This window comes from Pecten maximus, chromosome 10, assembly GCF_902652985.1.
Source record: "Pecten maximus chromosome 10, xPecMax1.1, whole genome shotgun sequence".
Taxonomy (NCBI): Eukaryota; Metazoa; Mollusca; class Bivalvia; order Pectinida; family Pectinidae; genus Pecten; species Pecten maximus.
Window position 1 is genome coordinate 17906252 of NC_047024.1, and position 18393 is coordinate 17924644.

The 18393-nt window shown below is 34.2% G+C and overlaps 1 protein-coding gene across 1 annotated transcript; it reads left to right on the forward strand.

Annotated features, from left to right (window-relative positions):
- The first annotated feature begins 1014 nt into the window (after positions 1-1014).
- Positions 1015-11334, forward strand: LOC117336079 (protein FAM221A-like). Its single transcript, XM_033896448.1, has 8 exons — positions 1015-1168; positions 4168-4246; positions 4737-4831; positions 5625-5821; positions 7945-8157; positions 8635-8745; positions 9008-9120; positions 9515-11334. The coding sequence occupies exons 1-8, from the start codon at positions 1089-1091 to the stop codon at positions 9629-9631; spliced, it is 1005 nt and encodes a 334-aa protein (XP_033752339.1). The 5' UTR covers positions 1015-1088; the 3' UTR covers positions 9632-11334.
- The last annotated feature ends 7059 nt before the right edge of the window (positions 11335-18393 follow it).

Consider the following 18393-nt stretch of genomic DNA (forward strand, 5'->3'; position numbering starts at 1 on the left):
TCATCGAAGACACTTTAAAATTTTATCTATATAGAGTGAATCCCTTTAAATATATAAAACCCAGTCTATTGTTTAACTAGATTGGAAGAATTTACTCATAGCTCCTGGTCACTTAAAACAATCTCGATTATTGGGTGAATTCTTACACCTTAAGGTTGTTCCACACAGTTTGACCAAACATTTTCCTATCGTTTAATTTGGTCAACTAAAATCAGTGTATACACACTGTTAACAAGATATTTTGTTTTAAGTTTCAACCACCAGTTATGGAGATACGGTGTCTCAAATCAACCCTCCTTGACATAAAATAGGATCAAAGTGATAAGTTATACATTGATAGAAATTGCCGTTGAATCAGAATGTGTTATCGTATATCACTATATTTGTTTCTTTTAAATGAGAGATGGAATTGCTCTAAACATAGTTAGGACTTATTTAAGTTCATCAAAGCTCTTTTCTCCATTATTTTTACGATAATGATGTTATAAATGGTCAAAAATGGGCTTCAATTTCGATTTGGATTTTAATTTGGAAAATTAATTGTGAATAAAACTATCGTTTGATTTTTTTGAAACAGGAGAGACATGTTCAGATTCAGAAATCAAACTAATAGCTTTGGTTATCAATCTGATTGAAATCAGATGTTCATAATCCACTTATTATATATTATTTGGTTACCAAAGATTCTTTAAGCGTACATTGAAATACATAAATGAGATGGAAGGTGTCGAAATTATTCTAAACAGAAAAAAAAAACGAATTGTAGAAACGTGTAGTTTTTGACAATACTTTTCTACGGTTATAAAATAATACCATATGTTTTTCATTCATTTTCTATCAAGTACTTACCGCAGCCGATCACATTTCTACCTTTAAAAAACCAAAAATGAATTACTTCACGACATATCTGTATATGTGATGATTAAATGCTACCTTGAATGTGGTAGCTACATACGGACTACCGTAGAAAACTACTGAAGCAAACTACTTAATGTATATGTCCATTGTATATATATAAACACTGCGTGGGCTTGGATCCCATACTTTCTACCCGGAGGTTCGTCTCGTCCTACACAACAAGATTAGCCATGGCCAACGACAGACAGTACCACCTTAAATTTGACAGCACTAACGCGAAATCTGTTGACCAATATCTGGAATATAAAAGGTAAGTAATATAGATAAATGGTATCCACTATGAGGTTGGTATATATACAGGTAAATCAATAGCTCATATGAGTCATTGTTAAGGCAGCCATGCATGATTGCACATAACGGATTTACTTTCACGATAGTCCGTTTTATTAATTCCGGTTCTGTATGGTATTCCAACAAAATCTTTCATTATCAAAAGTAATATGCTATATTGTTCACAATTTAATTAGAATAAGCAAAATAACATAGGAAGTATTGTATATATACGTCAATATTTATATTGTTTACGATAGTGTCGATCTATGACGTCACATAAATAATACACGTCTGTACAAATCCAATATGTAAATATCTATCAATGCATTTAAATGTACACACACCGGAAGGTCAGAGCATATAGAAGACCTAGCTTATATATGGTTACGAATGAACGTCATTTAATACACTTTTTTATCACCACGTTCGGCAAAGTGTCAAACCTCTCCCTACTACTAGGTACACGTTTGTATCAATATACCTACAGTTATATATCTACCTGTATATATAACAGACGTATTTTAAAATCTCAGGTATACTTATCAACATACATCGATCCGAACAGATAAGAAATTAAACCGACGCCCTTCATTCGTTGCTAATGTCAACACTGGAAAACAGGATGATCATTTGATGGGAAAATATTTAGTGTTATAAAGACAGTTTCAAATTTACCCTTTTTGTTATTAAGTTCAAAGACATCTAAATAATGGTGTTTCAAAATTTACAAGATAAACTGACATATACTTTTTTTTAAATCAAAGAAAATTGTAAGATTAAACATGGCATAAAACCGTATCACAGAAATAAAATTCTTATACAATTTTATTGATAACATTCGCTTTATAAAACACTGCAGAGAATATTTACAAAGTTTTCTTTTTATTATGTGTATGTAGCACAAGTAATATTAAATGCAAATACTAAAAACACAATGCGATTTGTATATCTATAGCAGTTCATTAGCTAAAACTGATTGACACCTGTCAGGTGTTCTATTTCCTTACAATCTTCGCGTCCGGACCTGTCCTTCGCGACGGCTAACTGTATCCGGGTAATTGAATCTGAAATCACACGTAAACATCTCAACAGGCATTACACATATATTGTTATGCTCAAAATCACTCAACCGACACAAAATCTCTCAACCGACACAGAGAAAAAAACCCTACAATTCCACAAGTAAAACTTATTCAGACAAATAAATGAATGTCTTCATTAATTGAAATGAATTGCAACATCAGACATTCATTAAAATTCAAAATTGTCTGACAATACTTTCGGCTTTAGCCAATACAAGGTTTTATTTACCTAAGGTATTAACTTTTGAATTCGTTCTCGATCAATATTTTGTCTGCTATGAATAAAACCACTCCTCGACCTTTACAGAATCCCGTTATTATATAACGAGTATAGCGGGTTTATATACGTGTTATAAATCATTATAAAAATAAGTGTTGTGTGCCCTCACGTCAACATCACCATAAATGTCAATTCCATTATGGACATATGTAGATAAACAAACAATAGAAAAACTTAAAGACCTGGTGATTTTTCATTCATTGACACGCTACATACAGTATATTACTGCAGTTGTAATCATTAAATACAGCTTATATATTCTGCTTTACCGTATCATAAATACAACTTGGAACTTTACATATTTTGCTTTACAGCATCATAAATATAACTTGAATCGTTACATATTCTACTTTACCGCATCACAAATATAACGTGAATCGTTACATATTCTACTTTACCGCATCATAAATACAATTGGGATTGTAACATATTCTGATTTACAACATTATCAATACAATTCGGATCGTTACATATTCTGCTTTGCCGCATCATTTATATATAACTTGGATCGTTACATATTCTGCTTTACCGCACCATAAATATAATTTGGATCGTTTGATTTTTTTTACATATTAAGGAGCACGATTCGAACCGTAAACAGAGTGACACAATCGATGTCCTAATGTTATTAATTAATATTGATTATTAATAACTTAACAGCTTCACGTTTATTGTTATCTGGGACGTTGACATGTCAAATCAATGTCATTAAATCTTGTCGGTTTTACTATGTTTTTAGTACGTATACTACCTGTGTAATATCGCTAATTACCTTTTGGATTCACAGATTTTTTCAAACGTTAAAGAAAAAATCTCGCCCAAACAACGAGAACACGACCGAGAACAACAAGATGGAGGTCAATACATGAAAACTGATATTTTGTGCGGACGAACCGGCTCGTCTGCTTTTAAACATACTATCTCAGGTTCGTCTGGTTTTAAATGTAATGTTCAGGATAAGATCTTGACGGACCTGCAGATGTTAATGCAGGCATTGCAAGTCTTTTTCAAAGTTCGTCTGAAAATAACATAAAATCGCCAGGCCCGTCCTTATTTCATAAACGAACACCCATGATAATGACCATGCTTCGGCGGTCATCTTTGTTCTTCTTACTCCGCCAAATGTGAGGTGTGGAAATTTGTTCTGGGAACAGTTTTTTAGGGTTGATGTTCTTCGTGTTTCAGCAAATTTTTTTCACCAAAAGAACGATTTTCCCTTGTCAAACATATCTCGCCCAAGAATGTCCACAGATTCCAGGGATCTTTCATTCTGGTGGTAGAGGTATATGTAACAGGAGAAGGAAGCATTTGTTTACAAAGTGCAATACATGTACAAGCTGTTGTATTTCATGACCTGATAAAAATGATATTTGTGTATTTTACCCCTGGTCGTGTCTCGTGTGAAGTACATTTCTGCTCAGTGAGGTTATGATACATTGTATATGCTTAGACCAGAACTGAGTGTCATTGTGAACGTGTAAATATTCAACAACAACAACAACAACAACAACAGCAATGGCATATAATTGAAATACATGTAATCGTAGAGGTATACTGGACATTATGTCCTGTGTAATATTGACGATTGACGTTTTACATGTATGTCCTTGACAGGATTGTCGGCGATGATGACGGAGGGACAATGTTTACGCCGGAGGAGTTTGAGGATTATAAAAAGAACGTTCTACCAAAGGTAAACATCTTTTACCAAATATCATTGACAACAAAACTGAAATTCGCGGGTAAACATCTTTTACCAAATAGCATTTAAAACAAAACTGAATTTCGGAAAATACTTATTCTTAGATTCAATTTAACAAACGATTTGTTACTGACAATTCTTATTCCCGAAAGGAAAGCAAAATATAGATATCTGTATAAATATACCTTAACCATTGTGTTGATGTCTGCACACTTTCAACAAGTTGCCATGTTGTAGTTGTAGATTATGTGACGGATATTTATTACAAAGTTAAAACAAGTACAGTATAATGAAACAAAAATGCATATTTATTCATGTTCATATTTGCCCAATATTATCAATTTTGAGTCTGAAGTATACCTTCGTTATTATGTCAGTTTTCTTTGCTGTTTAAGTGTTAAGTGTTCTGTAGATATATATATCACTTGCTGTGATATTTTTTTTAGTTTTTATATAACAAGTTTCTATAACATGTCCACAGCGGATGAAGAACCGTCTGTACACAAGCTGGTCGTCCCCAACAGGAATGGACTGTAAACTTATTGGACCGGAGACGCCATGTTTCTGCAAACACAGGTAAGTCAACCCCAACATAGATTGACGTATTCTTCGCAAAGGATATGCAGTGTAGTGGGCGTTAGATAATGCTATCAATAGTTCTGTGTATTTTGCATATTAAATCTGCTTAGATAGTGGAGATGTTTTCTGTTCAATAAGATTAATTAAAAATGAGATAATTATGGCTGGTATGATGCGTGGATACGTGTAATGTAATATGTATTGATTATCAAGACATAAAATCTTCGTTATTAATCATAAAACTGTTGGATTACAGGAAACACACTTATTAAGAACCACTCAAATTTTAAAGCAAACCAAATTAAAACGGAATGACGAAATCGTGCACCATCAAAAGGGCTATACAAACTGTATTTAGTAAAATGGGATTTCTTAGTCCAGTTTTGGCCAAATTCCAAATTAAGTGCAGATCAATTTCTACTAGCATGTACCTTTTATAGGTTATTTATACAATCATTGATAAATTCATACGCAATCGGTTATTTTGCCGGTGATAACAAAATCCCTATTGAGCATATTCTGAAAGTAATTCTACAGATTTATTCCATAAACTAAACTCGTAATTGTGTAGATATTGCATGTTGATGATGTAACGACAGACCCATCATTAATATTGGATTATTTCTATTCATTCCCTTGTGTCAGAAACGTCGATCATTCCTAGCGATGAATACTAATAATCTCTGACGCCAGGGGATGACACCAAACTAATAACTGATACAAATGTCCGACATTTGTTTACAAATGTAAACAGCATTGATTACATAAACGATTTCGTGTCATTTTACAGGTATAAGCAACACAAGACGGATTTCGATGCAATTCCCACAGACCGGCCTATTTTGTTGCCATGCCGACAGAAGGGATGCAAGTGCGCCACCTACCATTACATACCTATGAACGGAAGTCAGCCAATCAGGTGCAGCACGTGCAAACACACTGCAGATGAACACTCGGAGGAACAGCCACGGCTCGTGTGCAAACGCAGTAAGATACACTGTCATAGTTAGACAAGTAATGCTTTAAATAGTCTCTTGTATTCAAGTAACTTAGTTGATAGTCCTATGTGTTCTTGTAATCAGTGTGCTGAAACTACCGAGCATTTTCCTCCTCAATTGTCTCAATTACTAGCAGCTAAGAATTCAATGTTTTGGGAGCCTTCCTCCTAATTTTAATATTAATACTTTACTATATGGTAGTCTAGACATGCCAGTACAGTACAATGAAATTATTTTAGATTGTGTCCAAAACTTTATAAGCCTATATGCTTTTAACAGTTAAGTATCCTTCATCTATGATCTATGATGTCAATTTAGAATTGTATCTGTAGTATATTTTGTATAAGTGCTACTTCCCACAACAGGTGTAGCCCTGTGGCTCTATTGTCGTACATTGTATCATGCAAACAGCTAGCTGTTTTTACACTAGGGAACGATAGGGGAAACCCAAACCGAGTCTAGGAATATCAGAAAAAAGGCCCCGTGTTAAACTTTTATCAGAAAAGGCCTTATGATAAACCTTTGATAAGAAAAAGGCCTTATATTCAAGTTTTAATCAAAAAAAGGAATTATGCTAAACTTTTAATCAGAAAAAAACCCTTTTACTAGACTATTAATCACAAGAGTCACAAACATTAGGATATTTAGAGATTTTAATGCAACATCATCAGTTTATTAAAATCCAGTACCATTTCCAATAGAACTGAGAACTGAGGCACATGCAATTTATACTAAATTAACGCAGTTAAAGAGGCTTACCCGTAGACGGACCGGTAAACGGCACATCTCCGATCACTAAATAAACTTCAGTACACGTTTCTATGTGACAAAATTAGAGGCTTTCCGACTTTATTTCTTGAAAACAATTACAGAATATGTATTTAAAAGACGTTTTAAAACTCAACCTGAGAGGGAAATGTATGGAATATAACGGCAAATCTTCTTTGTAAATCGCCGCTGCCTTTGAAGTTATCACTGTGCGGCACTGTGCACGTGCTTGTTTCTTTGATGTGTCAATCAAATTAGACTCCACTTGATAGCGGGGACTTATTGCGGGTTGCGATTAAATAAATAATATTTAAAAAATGAGGTTTTAATATCACTTTTCAGCGTTTTATAAGGAAAATAAAATGAAAAACTCAACAATTCCAACAATCTGTCATGTGTAAAAAATCTTTTTCTATTAGCCAATTTTTCTGATCTCTCTGCGGGCAAGCCTCTTTAAGCATAAATTTGATACAACAAAGATATCGAATGGATTTACAGACCATATCCCCCCAAAAAATATTCATGTAAATTTTAATATTCGTGTAAAGGTAAACATTTGTATAAAGGTTAATATTCGTGTAAAGGTTGATATTCGTGTAAAGGTTGATATTCGTGTAAAGGTTGATATTCGTGTAAAGGTTGATATTCGTGTAAAGGTTGATATTCGTGTAAAGGTTGATATTCGTGTAAAGGTTGATATTCGTGTAAAGGTTGATATTCGTGTAAAGGTAAACATTTGTATAAAGGTTAATATTCGTGGAAAGGTAAACATTTGTATAAAGGTTAATATTCGTGTAAAGGTAAACATTTGTATAAAGGTTAATATTCGTGGAAAGGTAAACATTTGTATAAAGGTTAATATTCGTGGAAAGGTAAACATTTGTATAAAGGTTAATATTCGTGTAAAGGTAAACATTTGTATAAAGGTTGATATTCGTGTAAAGGTAAACATTTGTATAAAGGTTAATATTCGTGTAAAGGTTGATATTCGTGTAAAGGTTAATATTCGTGTAAAGGTAAACATTTGTATAAAGGTTAATATTCGTGTAAAGGTAAACATTTGTATAAAGGTTAATATTCGTGGAAAGGTAAACATTTGTATAAAGGTTAATATTCGTGGAAAGGCTGATATTTGTGTGAAGCAATGGCATGGAATATGCACCAACTTACAAATTGGTGTTTACTTAAAATTTGGGGAATTATTACGATCTGTTTGATTAACACTTTATCGGTTACATTGTGAGATATTTCAAAAGGTAGCTTTACGATTGATATTTGTTATCATGAAGATATGTTTAATCAAATGAATGCAACCAGTCTGATGTCGTTGCTGAATTAATTTAGGAGGGTGCAGCAAATGCACAGGATTCACCAGCTCCTTCTCGTGCGCATGCGGAGCCGTCCTGAAACAGCACAACATGATTGTAGAGACAGCAGATGAGAGGGAGGCGAGGGGACATCCCCTGGGGGAGGCCACACCCTATGCGGCCATGGGAGGGATCACTGGGTTTTCCTCACTGGCTGAAGGCTACATGCGTCTGGACCCCAGTGGTAAAGGTATGACATACCATGATACGGGGAAAGGTTCTGGTTTAAACAAAACAAAAAACACGAAAAAAACAAAAACACAAAAAAAAACAACAAAAAAAAAACAACAAAAAAACAAGAAAAACAAATAAAAAAATTGAACGACATTGTGAAAAATAGAATCAATAACAAAAAAATATGATGGAAACTTATCTACTATTTCCGCAGATAATTTTTACTTTAAACGTTTTCTGGGAAAATTTTGTATAATCGAATCAATTTGTCAAATAACAGAAAATAAGTTGTCATACGACTTTGAAACATACATGTAGTTCACATTTGACATGTAAAAATAAAAAAAAAAAATAAAAAAAACCCCACTTTGCTAAACTCTAATAACCTATAATTTTATTAAGAATGGGTCGTTGTATTACTTAAATATTTTCTGTGATTTAAACGTCCTTTTGTTGTTATTGAGTTATTGATCATCCTATTATTGGTGTACAGGGGCGCCATCTAAAGGCTATCTGGAACAGTCCATCACCTCAGCCGATAATCCGTACCTTCGCTCCAACGTACAGGCCATCAAGTCTCACCAGATGAGGAAGAAACAGTCGGGTAAACTAGAAATTCTACGTCAGATATCTAACAAATAATGTTGTTTGTTCCATTGTGAATTGAGTGTCACGTACATGGCATATTGGTCGATCGTCTCGCTTCAAGAGGAACGAATGCGTAGGCTATGTGTGCCCAGTACGGAGCCGAGATACGGACAGTTTCTTCTTTATAAACGAAACATATTCTAAAAGTACAGATTAACTATATATAATACATCTAGAAAGAAAATATATTGATATACTGTATGTCGTCTGTTTTGTAGGTCTGACGGGTCCAGAAGACGAGATCTTTGATGACATCACAGAGCGGGTGTCGCAGATGAGGCGACCCGGAGAAGATGATTTAGAATATTACGAGAGGCGACACCAAGAACGGGTAAACTTATAAACAAATACATATTTATATATATTTACATGGTGGTTCCCAGATATAAATCTATTAGACGTAATCGGGAAAATGAAAGTTTTGATACCGTCTACACAATCATCTGAAACAATGACAGGGATGGTTTTTTTGTACAATAACTTATGATAAAAAAAACCCAAAAAACAAACAAACAAACAAACAAACAAATAAATAAAGAAAAACAAATTTATGATGTAAAACCTAGATAACTAATCACTGTTACATATTACTCCTAGATCGTGCAAGTGTACCGATATTGATAGATAAGTGATCAAATCTCGTCGCAATGCGCACTTTTTAAACACTACTATTCAGAGTGATCCAATTTTGCAAACTAACCGGATGTCCATTATTTTTGTTGCAGCAAAGACACTTGCAGTCGGGTCCAGCCCATACTTTAGATCCTAACCAGCTCCATGCAGGGTCACGGAAGGCCATACAGGACAAGCCGTCATCCGGCCGTCCAAAGTCCAAGAAATAAACTCCACCTCCAGTAAAAAGCAAAGGGAGATAACCCATGTAGCTTTAGGACCTAATGAACGAACACACGAGTGTTATAATGGTGCTTTGATTATACCGATAATCCGTCCTATTAACAATACCCGTTTCAATTACATCCGTCCTGTTAGTTTGTAATAGCTTATTCCGAAGTGTCTGCAGTTCTCGTATTATGATAATAAAATGTTACTTTTACTACAGTATGTCTAAATCAAGAAGTAGTTAATTGAAGATACATTATTTGTGTACCTACATTTGAAAAAAGCTTAGATATTTACAAAGATATCTTAAAATATGTTGTACATTATATTGTTATTATCACGAAGGGCTTTATATTTTATTATGTCTATTTATAGATTATTTCTACATAATGTAAAATACAAATGTACATTGTATTTGTATTACATTATTTTGTTGTATATGTCAAATATTGCTATTATATTTGTTTTATCTTGTGCCGATGATTTCTTATACCCGATTGCAATTATCAACATGCTGTGATGTTTAAATTTCTGGATTTATATAATTAGTCTTCTATGGGGTAAGAATATACTTGCCCTCAGACGAGCCCCCAATAATTCGACTGGATATTGGGTTAATACGAAATTCGCTACGAGTTGATGGACTCAATATTCATCAATAATATAGAACCAACCATTTGATTGTAAGACAAATTGATAACCAAGAGAACTCACTCATGAACAACACCAATCTGTCCTTACAAACACTGGCCCTTGGAAGGTGTCAACCGAATTAGAATAGGCTTGATCATTGGTAAGTCGGTCTATGTTGTATGGTAAGTGAGACATCTGGATGACAATTGGCACTATAATGGCGGTGGTAATTATATAAATATGACGGTCAATTGTGGTTAGAGGGTGGCACAACCGAATTAATCAGGGTGCTGAGAAGATGGCACAGCCTAATTAATCACGGTGCTGAGAAGTTTGCACAGCCTAATTAATCACTGCGCTGAGAAGTTTGCACAGCCTAATTAATCAGGGTGCTGAAAAATTGGCAAAGCCAAATCAATAAATGTGCTAAGATGTTGGCACAACCTAATTAGTCAGTGTGCTAAGAAGTTGGCACAACCTAATTAGTCAGTGTGCTAAGAAGTTGGCACAACCTAATTAGTCAGTGTGCTAAGAAGTTGGCACAACCTAATTAGTCAGTGTGCTAAGAAGTTGGCACAACCTAATTAAACAGTGTGCAAAGAAGGTGACACAGCCTGATTAATCACGGTGTTGAGAAGTTTGCACAACCCTAATTAATCAGGGTGCTGAGAGGTTGGCACAACTGAATTGCCAGTTGTAAAAAAATTCAGAACAGAATCAATACTTGTTAAAAGGTGGCCCGACTTTCTACACGGGTAATGACATGGCGATGGGACAACCTAGTTAGTGATGAATGGATAGTACAACAAAATGATAAAAATAATGGCGGCTGAAATAGCGAGGCTCGACTGTGATGTTCTCATCCATGTTAATAATTTAATTCTGATGATTTTTTGTGTGATATATACCGGTACAGGTGTTTGTGATACATCTATTTTGGATACAGCTGCTCACAGATATACATGTATACATTATTTTGTTTACAATTATTATTTACCGGACAAACATTCCCTTCCATGGAAAAAGTCCTCCCAGCATCAATAAAACTTCAATAAAGTAATTGATATTTCAATTTCTCTTTGTCATTTTCATGAATGGACGTAACACTTCAGACATACTAGATCAGCTTAGGTAAGGCAACAGTTACACGTCACGTGGGCGGAATGGCTATACATGTGTTACTCTTGTGTGACAAGGGTTACACGCACTCTATGACGTCAGGAGGTCCTGAATAATAGTTGGTGTTAACGTTGTAGGAATTGATGAAGTTTGAACCTTGAGTTATACATTAATCCGACAGCTTTTGTTACAGCTACATGTATATGCAGATTAGATAGGATCTCCTAAACGTTTGCTATTAGTTAATATCCGGCGATAGAAAAATTGGAACTATTCGGACAATATAGTCTGGACAGAATCTTTTATAGATGAGCATATGTCGTCATATAAACTCGTCATATTTAGTTAGGGTCCTGTCTAATACTGGTCAGGTCAGGTGAAATAAAAGCCGGATACTATAATTACATACACTAGCGTACCAGTCTAAAATTTGAATATAAAGAAGATTCTAAGGAGTAACAAGAGCCCTACAACCAATGTAGTGGTTTTATAAAGTCCCTCCACTGGGTCAGTAAGTTACATCGAGGCCATACAAATATTCCAAGAATTAATAATTAGGTCATTCTCTCGTTCCAATAAGTTACAATGTCATACACGTGTTACAATATTATACAATGACGTCATATTCCAATAAGTTAATCTCCAGTGACGTTAAAATCACAGTTACACGATCTTGTGATAGACAATATTTCAATGATGACCAAAAATTTGATTTGATATAGACAATATTTCAATGATGACCAAAAATTGATTTGATTTAGACACCATTTTAAATATGACCAATAATCGTATTAACAAAGACGTCAGCTTCGCCAGCAATGGGTGTTAAATTGTGAAAAGGAGAGTATCGTATTGAACACTCATGTCTGGCGAAGTTGCAAAGACGTAAGCAAGTGAGAAACGGACAGTGTTATACAGAGCGAGAAATTGGAGTTGTGTTAGTGGCTTAGCAGTAGTCACTGTAAAGGACATGGGTCAATCGGAACACCTCGCCTGCGTCTGATATTTAATTAAAGATATGAATGATTTCTGCATCTTACCAAATGTCAGATAATGAGCAAAAATTCCAGTAGTGGACTTCGTACTCGATGCACATAAATAACTCCGGATCTGTTCTTTTTATTAATGTTTTAAAACTATTTTCAAATAACAGTTACGTAACAAATATGCAAATGAGCCTTCACCTAGGTTTTCGGTTTTAGAAGTTCTTTATGAGAAATGCACTGAAGGGAGAATGGTGGGCTAGAACAGACATCAAAAAAATTAAAATGTTACTATGCCAAAATTTTACTTGAATGAGCTATTTAAATATTTAAATCAAATATCACCTCCAATTTTCACCATTCGATCATACACTACATATACGTCCAACATTGCCCCCTCTCATCTCTCTTTAACAAATAGGCAGCTAAAAATCGGTGATGTGATTAAAATAAGTTAATCTTCTTCAGTTTTCATTGGAAAACAATCTGTTTGAGGAATGCTAAAAACAATTTTTGTTTATGTTTTTGATATGATGTGGCACGTTGCGTCTTATTTGAAACAATTTGCAACAAGGTGTATTATTATTGCCTTTATTTCCTCCAAAATGAAGAGCATGGCATAATAACAATGTTCAAAACACATATATGTATATGTTAAAGAAAATGCATGACAATATGATAAGGATCAATGTACATAGAATATATATATATATACTTGGTAAACATAAATGGTATGATTATTAGTTTAAGTTTGAAAATGAGCAAAATTATAGATTATTTTGAAGAAACTAGTTTTGAATATGATGATCATCGTACAGGTCAAGCATACACTGTATATGATACATTGTATCCAGCCTGAACTGTTCTAGTATATCTGTTTCCAATGGATAAGCCATAGGGCCTTACAGTAAAATGTGAACTAATATATTTTTACAATGAATGCAAATATGAAATAATTTCAATATCTGAAATAAATACGAGTGCACACCACAATTTGTCACAAATAGATTCTGTTAGTGAACATTTTATCCAGAATAATGACATAGGGATTTTGAATTTAAGTTTCTAATGGAAACGATGATTTTGATAATATAACTTATATTGTCAAGACACTTTTGGTAATGCAGTGCTATTCCATAGATAATGTGGATTTAGTGAGTCGTGCAGTAATGAAAATCTTGAAAAATCTTCATCCTCAGACAATCTCTGAGACGTTTTTTTTTTTTTTTTTTTTTACGTAATCATGTTAGCCTGCGTCAATGAGAATAATTCTGACTTTTTTCTCTTTGCTATTTCATTACTTATCTCTAAACAGTACTAGCACACACATACGTGGTATACAACGTTGTATAATACATATTTTAAATTGTATTACATACAGTACCACATTAATTCTATCAGTTGTATTTATACAGTCCTAGCGTTTAGGTAAATTTAGTATTTTTTGCGTCGTGTTAACAGCTCGGGTCATTTCAATACGCCAGAAAATCTATCCTACTCAATCCTATCGTTTCTCATCTTAGATGCTACATGTATTATTATGAATTACCCATTGTTGTTTATCCCCCCCCCTATTTTTTGAGTTTCGAATGTGCAAAAAATGTATAAATTCAAACATATTCGACCGATTGATGTAAAATCACTTCATAAATATTTAACGAATATCTGCATAAACTAGTCACATAATTACAATGTTCGTATTCTATATCACTATTTTGACACAAATGCACACAGTCTATAGTTTCTAGCAAGATTTCTGTATCTTCCCCTTCTGATCTCCAAATCACGTGCTGAGATTTTAAGTTTTGCAACGGGGATTGAAATAATTACTGTGTACGAATTTGTTTTAGATATTTTTGCAAATACACGGTGTCTACAAGATGTTGATATAGGTAACCTAAAGAAGATAATTTTATACGTTCCAAACATTCGTACTGAAGTAAGACGCAAGCAAGATCTCGGAGTTGTGCTAGTGGCTTAGCAGAGAAGTATTAACTGTAAGGGACATGGGTCAATCGGAACACCTCACCTCCGTCTGCGAACGTAGTTTCGGAGAAAATGACGAGGGGTTCCGATTGGGACATGGGTAAGGGTTGAGCAGCTCTTCCATTTGGGGGCTTTGCTTGTGTGACAACCCAGGCTAGCTAGGAAAACCACACTTGGCCTCGTTTGGAGACATAACCTGACCATGGTTTATCAGTCTATATATACAGCGGAAAGTTGCCGTGACGCCGGTGTTGCAAAGCTATCGATTTAAAAGCACAGTTGTTTACGAGTTCCATCTAAAATCAGAAGCTGGGTTAATATATAATATCATAATTTGTACATTTAGAAATTAAATTTCTGTGTCTTTCTGCGTTTAGAAAGTCATGTTTCATTTTGTTCAATACTAACCTAAGCATACGTATGGTAACGTTCACCTTACGTTTTTAAGAAAACCCGTTTCCTTAAAATGAAAATGATTTCTGCATCTTACCAAATATCAGATAATGAGCAGACCCCAGTAGACTACTACGATCCATATAAATAACCCTGGACCTGCAATGCATATGTAAATACATTTTTTATCAATCTTACAAAAAAAAAAAAAAAAAAAAAAAATACAACTTCATATTTAAATGAGCTATTTAGATATGTAAATCGATATCACCTGCACCCCACCCCCACCCCAACCCCCCGAAAAAAAATGAAATATATAAAGCTCTGTGGTGCATTCTATTGCATCATACCCCTTCCCACAAATTAGAGAATTACAAATCAAAACCTTTTGAATTTGTTTCCTTAAACCTTTTTTAAAAAACAAAATCGTTGTGATCACCATCAGCTGAGTCTTGGAGGAGGGGAGGAAGGGGGGGGGGGGGGGGGGGGGGGGGGGGGATAGAGAGGACACATTTTATTAAGTCTAAACACACTCACCGATTGATATAAAATATAAAATCACTTCATAGAAATCTAGCGAATATCTGTATAAACTAGTCACATAATTACAATGTTCGTCGTTCATATCACTAGTATGACACAAATGGACAAAGTCTATTGTTTTTAGCAAGATTTCTGTATTTTCCCTTTCGATCTCCAAATCACGTGCTGACATTCTAAGTTTTACAACGGGGATTGGAATAATTAGTGTGTACGGACCCCCTCCCCCCCTCCCCTCAACATTTTTGCAAATACAAGATTTTGACGCAGGTAAACTACAGAAGATAATTTTATACGTTCCAAAAATTCGTGCTTAACATAAATGTAAGTTTATACAATTAAACACGTGTGTTATCTACTGTTTAATTAAAACATTTTAAACAAACCGTATTTAATTTTTGTAGCAGTTTTGTTACCCATGTTTCATCAATTTCCAAAATATCATCATAGATATGTTGTCACTTCTACAATACATCGTTAATGTCATCTCGTGTGCCTACAATACCTAACCAGCTGACGACTGTCAGATAGGGATGGGTTGGTCCTGTGCTTCTCATACTAATTCTCAAGTAATTAATGAGTAATGAAACATCATAAATTGCTACCTCCCGAAAAAAGGACTTATCATTGAACGTCAGACGTACGCTTGAATGCAAGTCCTAAGAGTCATGCTGGTCAAAACGACAGAACGACGTAATGAATTATTAAGGGGAGATAACTCTCTTTGTGTGATAAAAAGAAAAGGCATCAAAATTGTTTTATTTTCATTTTCAATGGTAAGGTAATATTTCTATTCCTCTAAAGAAATATTTATCGTAAAATATGTGGCACTACAAGAAAGGTTACATGATTTCATTTATGTTAGATGGAACTCTATATTTCAGCTGCAGTGACAATACATATGTATATAGACATAGACGTTGCTTTTTTTTGGGTTGTAGTATTATGAACCGAAATATACGGAAAAGCATTAGGGCCATGAAGCAAAAAAATAAATTCATTTTTTCGTGTTAATAACTCGAAATTTCGACTTAGTAACTCGAAATTTCGAGATAATAACTCGAAATTTCGACTTACTAACTCGAAATTTCGAGATAATAACTCGAAATTTCGACTTAATAACTAGAAATTTCGGCTTAATAACTCGAAATTTCGACTTAGTAACTCGAAATTTCGACTTAATAACTCGAAATTTCGAGATAATAACTCGAAATTTCGACTTAATAACTCGAAATTTTGAGATAATTACTCGAAATTTCGAGATAATAACTCGAAATTTCGACTTAATAACTCGAAATTTCGAGATAATAATTTTAGTTAATTATTTAGAGATTGGTAATGCACTAGATTTAGTGTCTTTATTCATCATTTGTGTTTCTATGTTAATCATAAGTATATTCAACACAATCTATCATATTCACTTAAAGGGGCATCCCACGAAAGCAAATTATTTTACTTTTGGTTATTAAGACGAATTGGCTATAAATCATCCTGACCTAAACTGATAGAGAAGATGAAGTTGATTTCCCATTCTTGTGTGTATATATGTATGTGGGAGGCCACTTAAAGGGGGCCAAGAACTAAGAAGGCTTATAGTAAATTGATAGTGGAGGTAATAATGACTATACGGAGGGGCCTTTCATCTATGTTTTCAGTCTTAGACAAATCACGGAATTACAAGTACAGATGCTATCGAAGACTTTGATTAATGAATTTAGCAATTCTGCTTAAAACTTCATACAAGTTGAAAGATGGTCACACAAGTACCTGCATATACACGTCATAATGTGGTAGCCTAGACGTTGAATAAATGAATCGCCTGAAGATGGCCGTTAGGCCTGAAAACTTTAACAAAACACAACAGTTGTCATGTTGAATTTATATTTTTCAACTATATATATATATAAACATACAGTGCATTCCTCTTAATATCATGTCCTATTTGTCAGACAAAAACATGATATTTACAGTAGTGTGACATTAAGAGAAACATGTTTTTTCACTAAATCTAGTGCATTACCAATCTCCATAACTAAAATTATTATCTCGAAATTTCGAGTTATTATCTCGAAATTTCGAGTTATTAAGTCGAAATTTCGAGTTATTATCTCGAAATTTCGAGTTATTAAGTGGAAATTTCGAGTTATTATCTCGAAATTTCGAGTTATTATCTCGAAATTTCGAGTTAGTAAGTCGAAATTTCGAGTTATTATCTCGAAATTTCGAGTTATTAACACGAAAAAATGAATTTATTTTTTTGCTATTTTAAATATATTAACAAAGACGTCAACTTCGCCAACAATGGGTGTTAAATTGTGAAAAGGAGAGTATCGTATTGAACACTCATGTCTGGCTAAGTTGCAAAGACGTAAGCAAGTGAGAAACGGACAGTGTTATACAGAGCGAGAAATTGGAGTTGTGTTAAGTGGCTTAGCAGTAGTCACTGTAAAGGACATGGGTCAATCGGAACACCTCGCCTGCGTCTGCGAACGTAGTTTGGCTATCGGAACACCTCGCCTCCGTCTGCGAACGTGCGAGGGGTTCCGATTGCGTAGTTTGGGAGAAAATGACGAGGGGTTCCGATTGGGACACGGGTAATGTTTGAGAAGCACTTACATTTGGAGGCTTTGTTAAACCACACTTGGCCACACAACCATGGTTGATCAGTCTATATATACAACGGAAAGGTGCCGTGACGCCGGTGTTGCAAAGCTATCGATTTAAAAATACATTTGTTTACGAGTTCCATCTAAAATCAGAAGGAGGATTAATAAATAATATCATAATTTGTACATTTAGAAATTAAATTTCTGTGTCTTTCTGCGTTTAGAAAGTCATGTTTCATTTTGTTCAATACTAACCCTAAGCATACGTATGGTAACGCTCATCTTACGTTTTTAAGAAAACCCGTTTCCTTAAAATGAAAATAATTTCTGCATCTTACCAAATATCAGATAATGAGCAGACCCCAGTAGACTACTACGATCCACATAAATAACTCCGGACCTGCAATGCATATGTAAATAATTTTTTTATCAAACTTAAAAAAAAAAACAAAAAAAAACACCTTCATATTTAAATGAGCTATTTAAATATGTAAATCGATATCA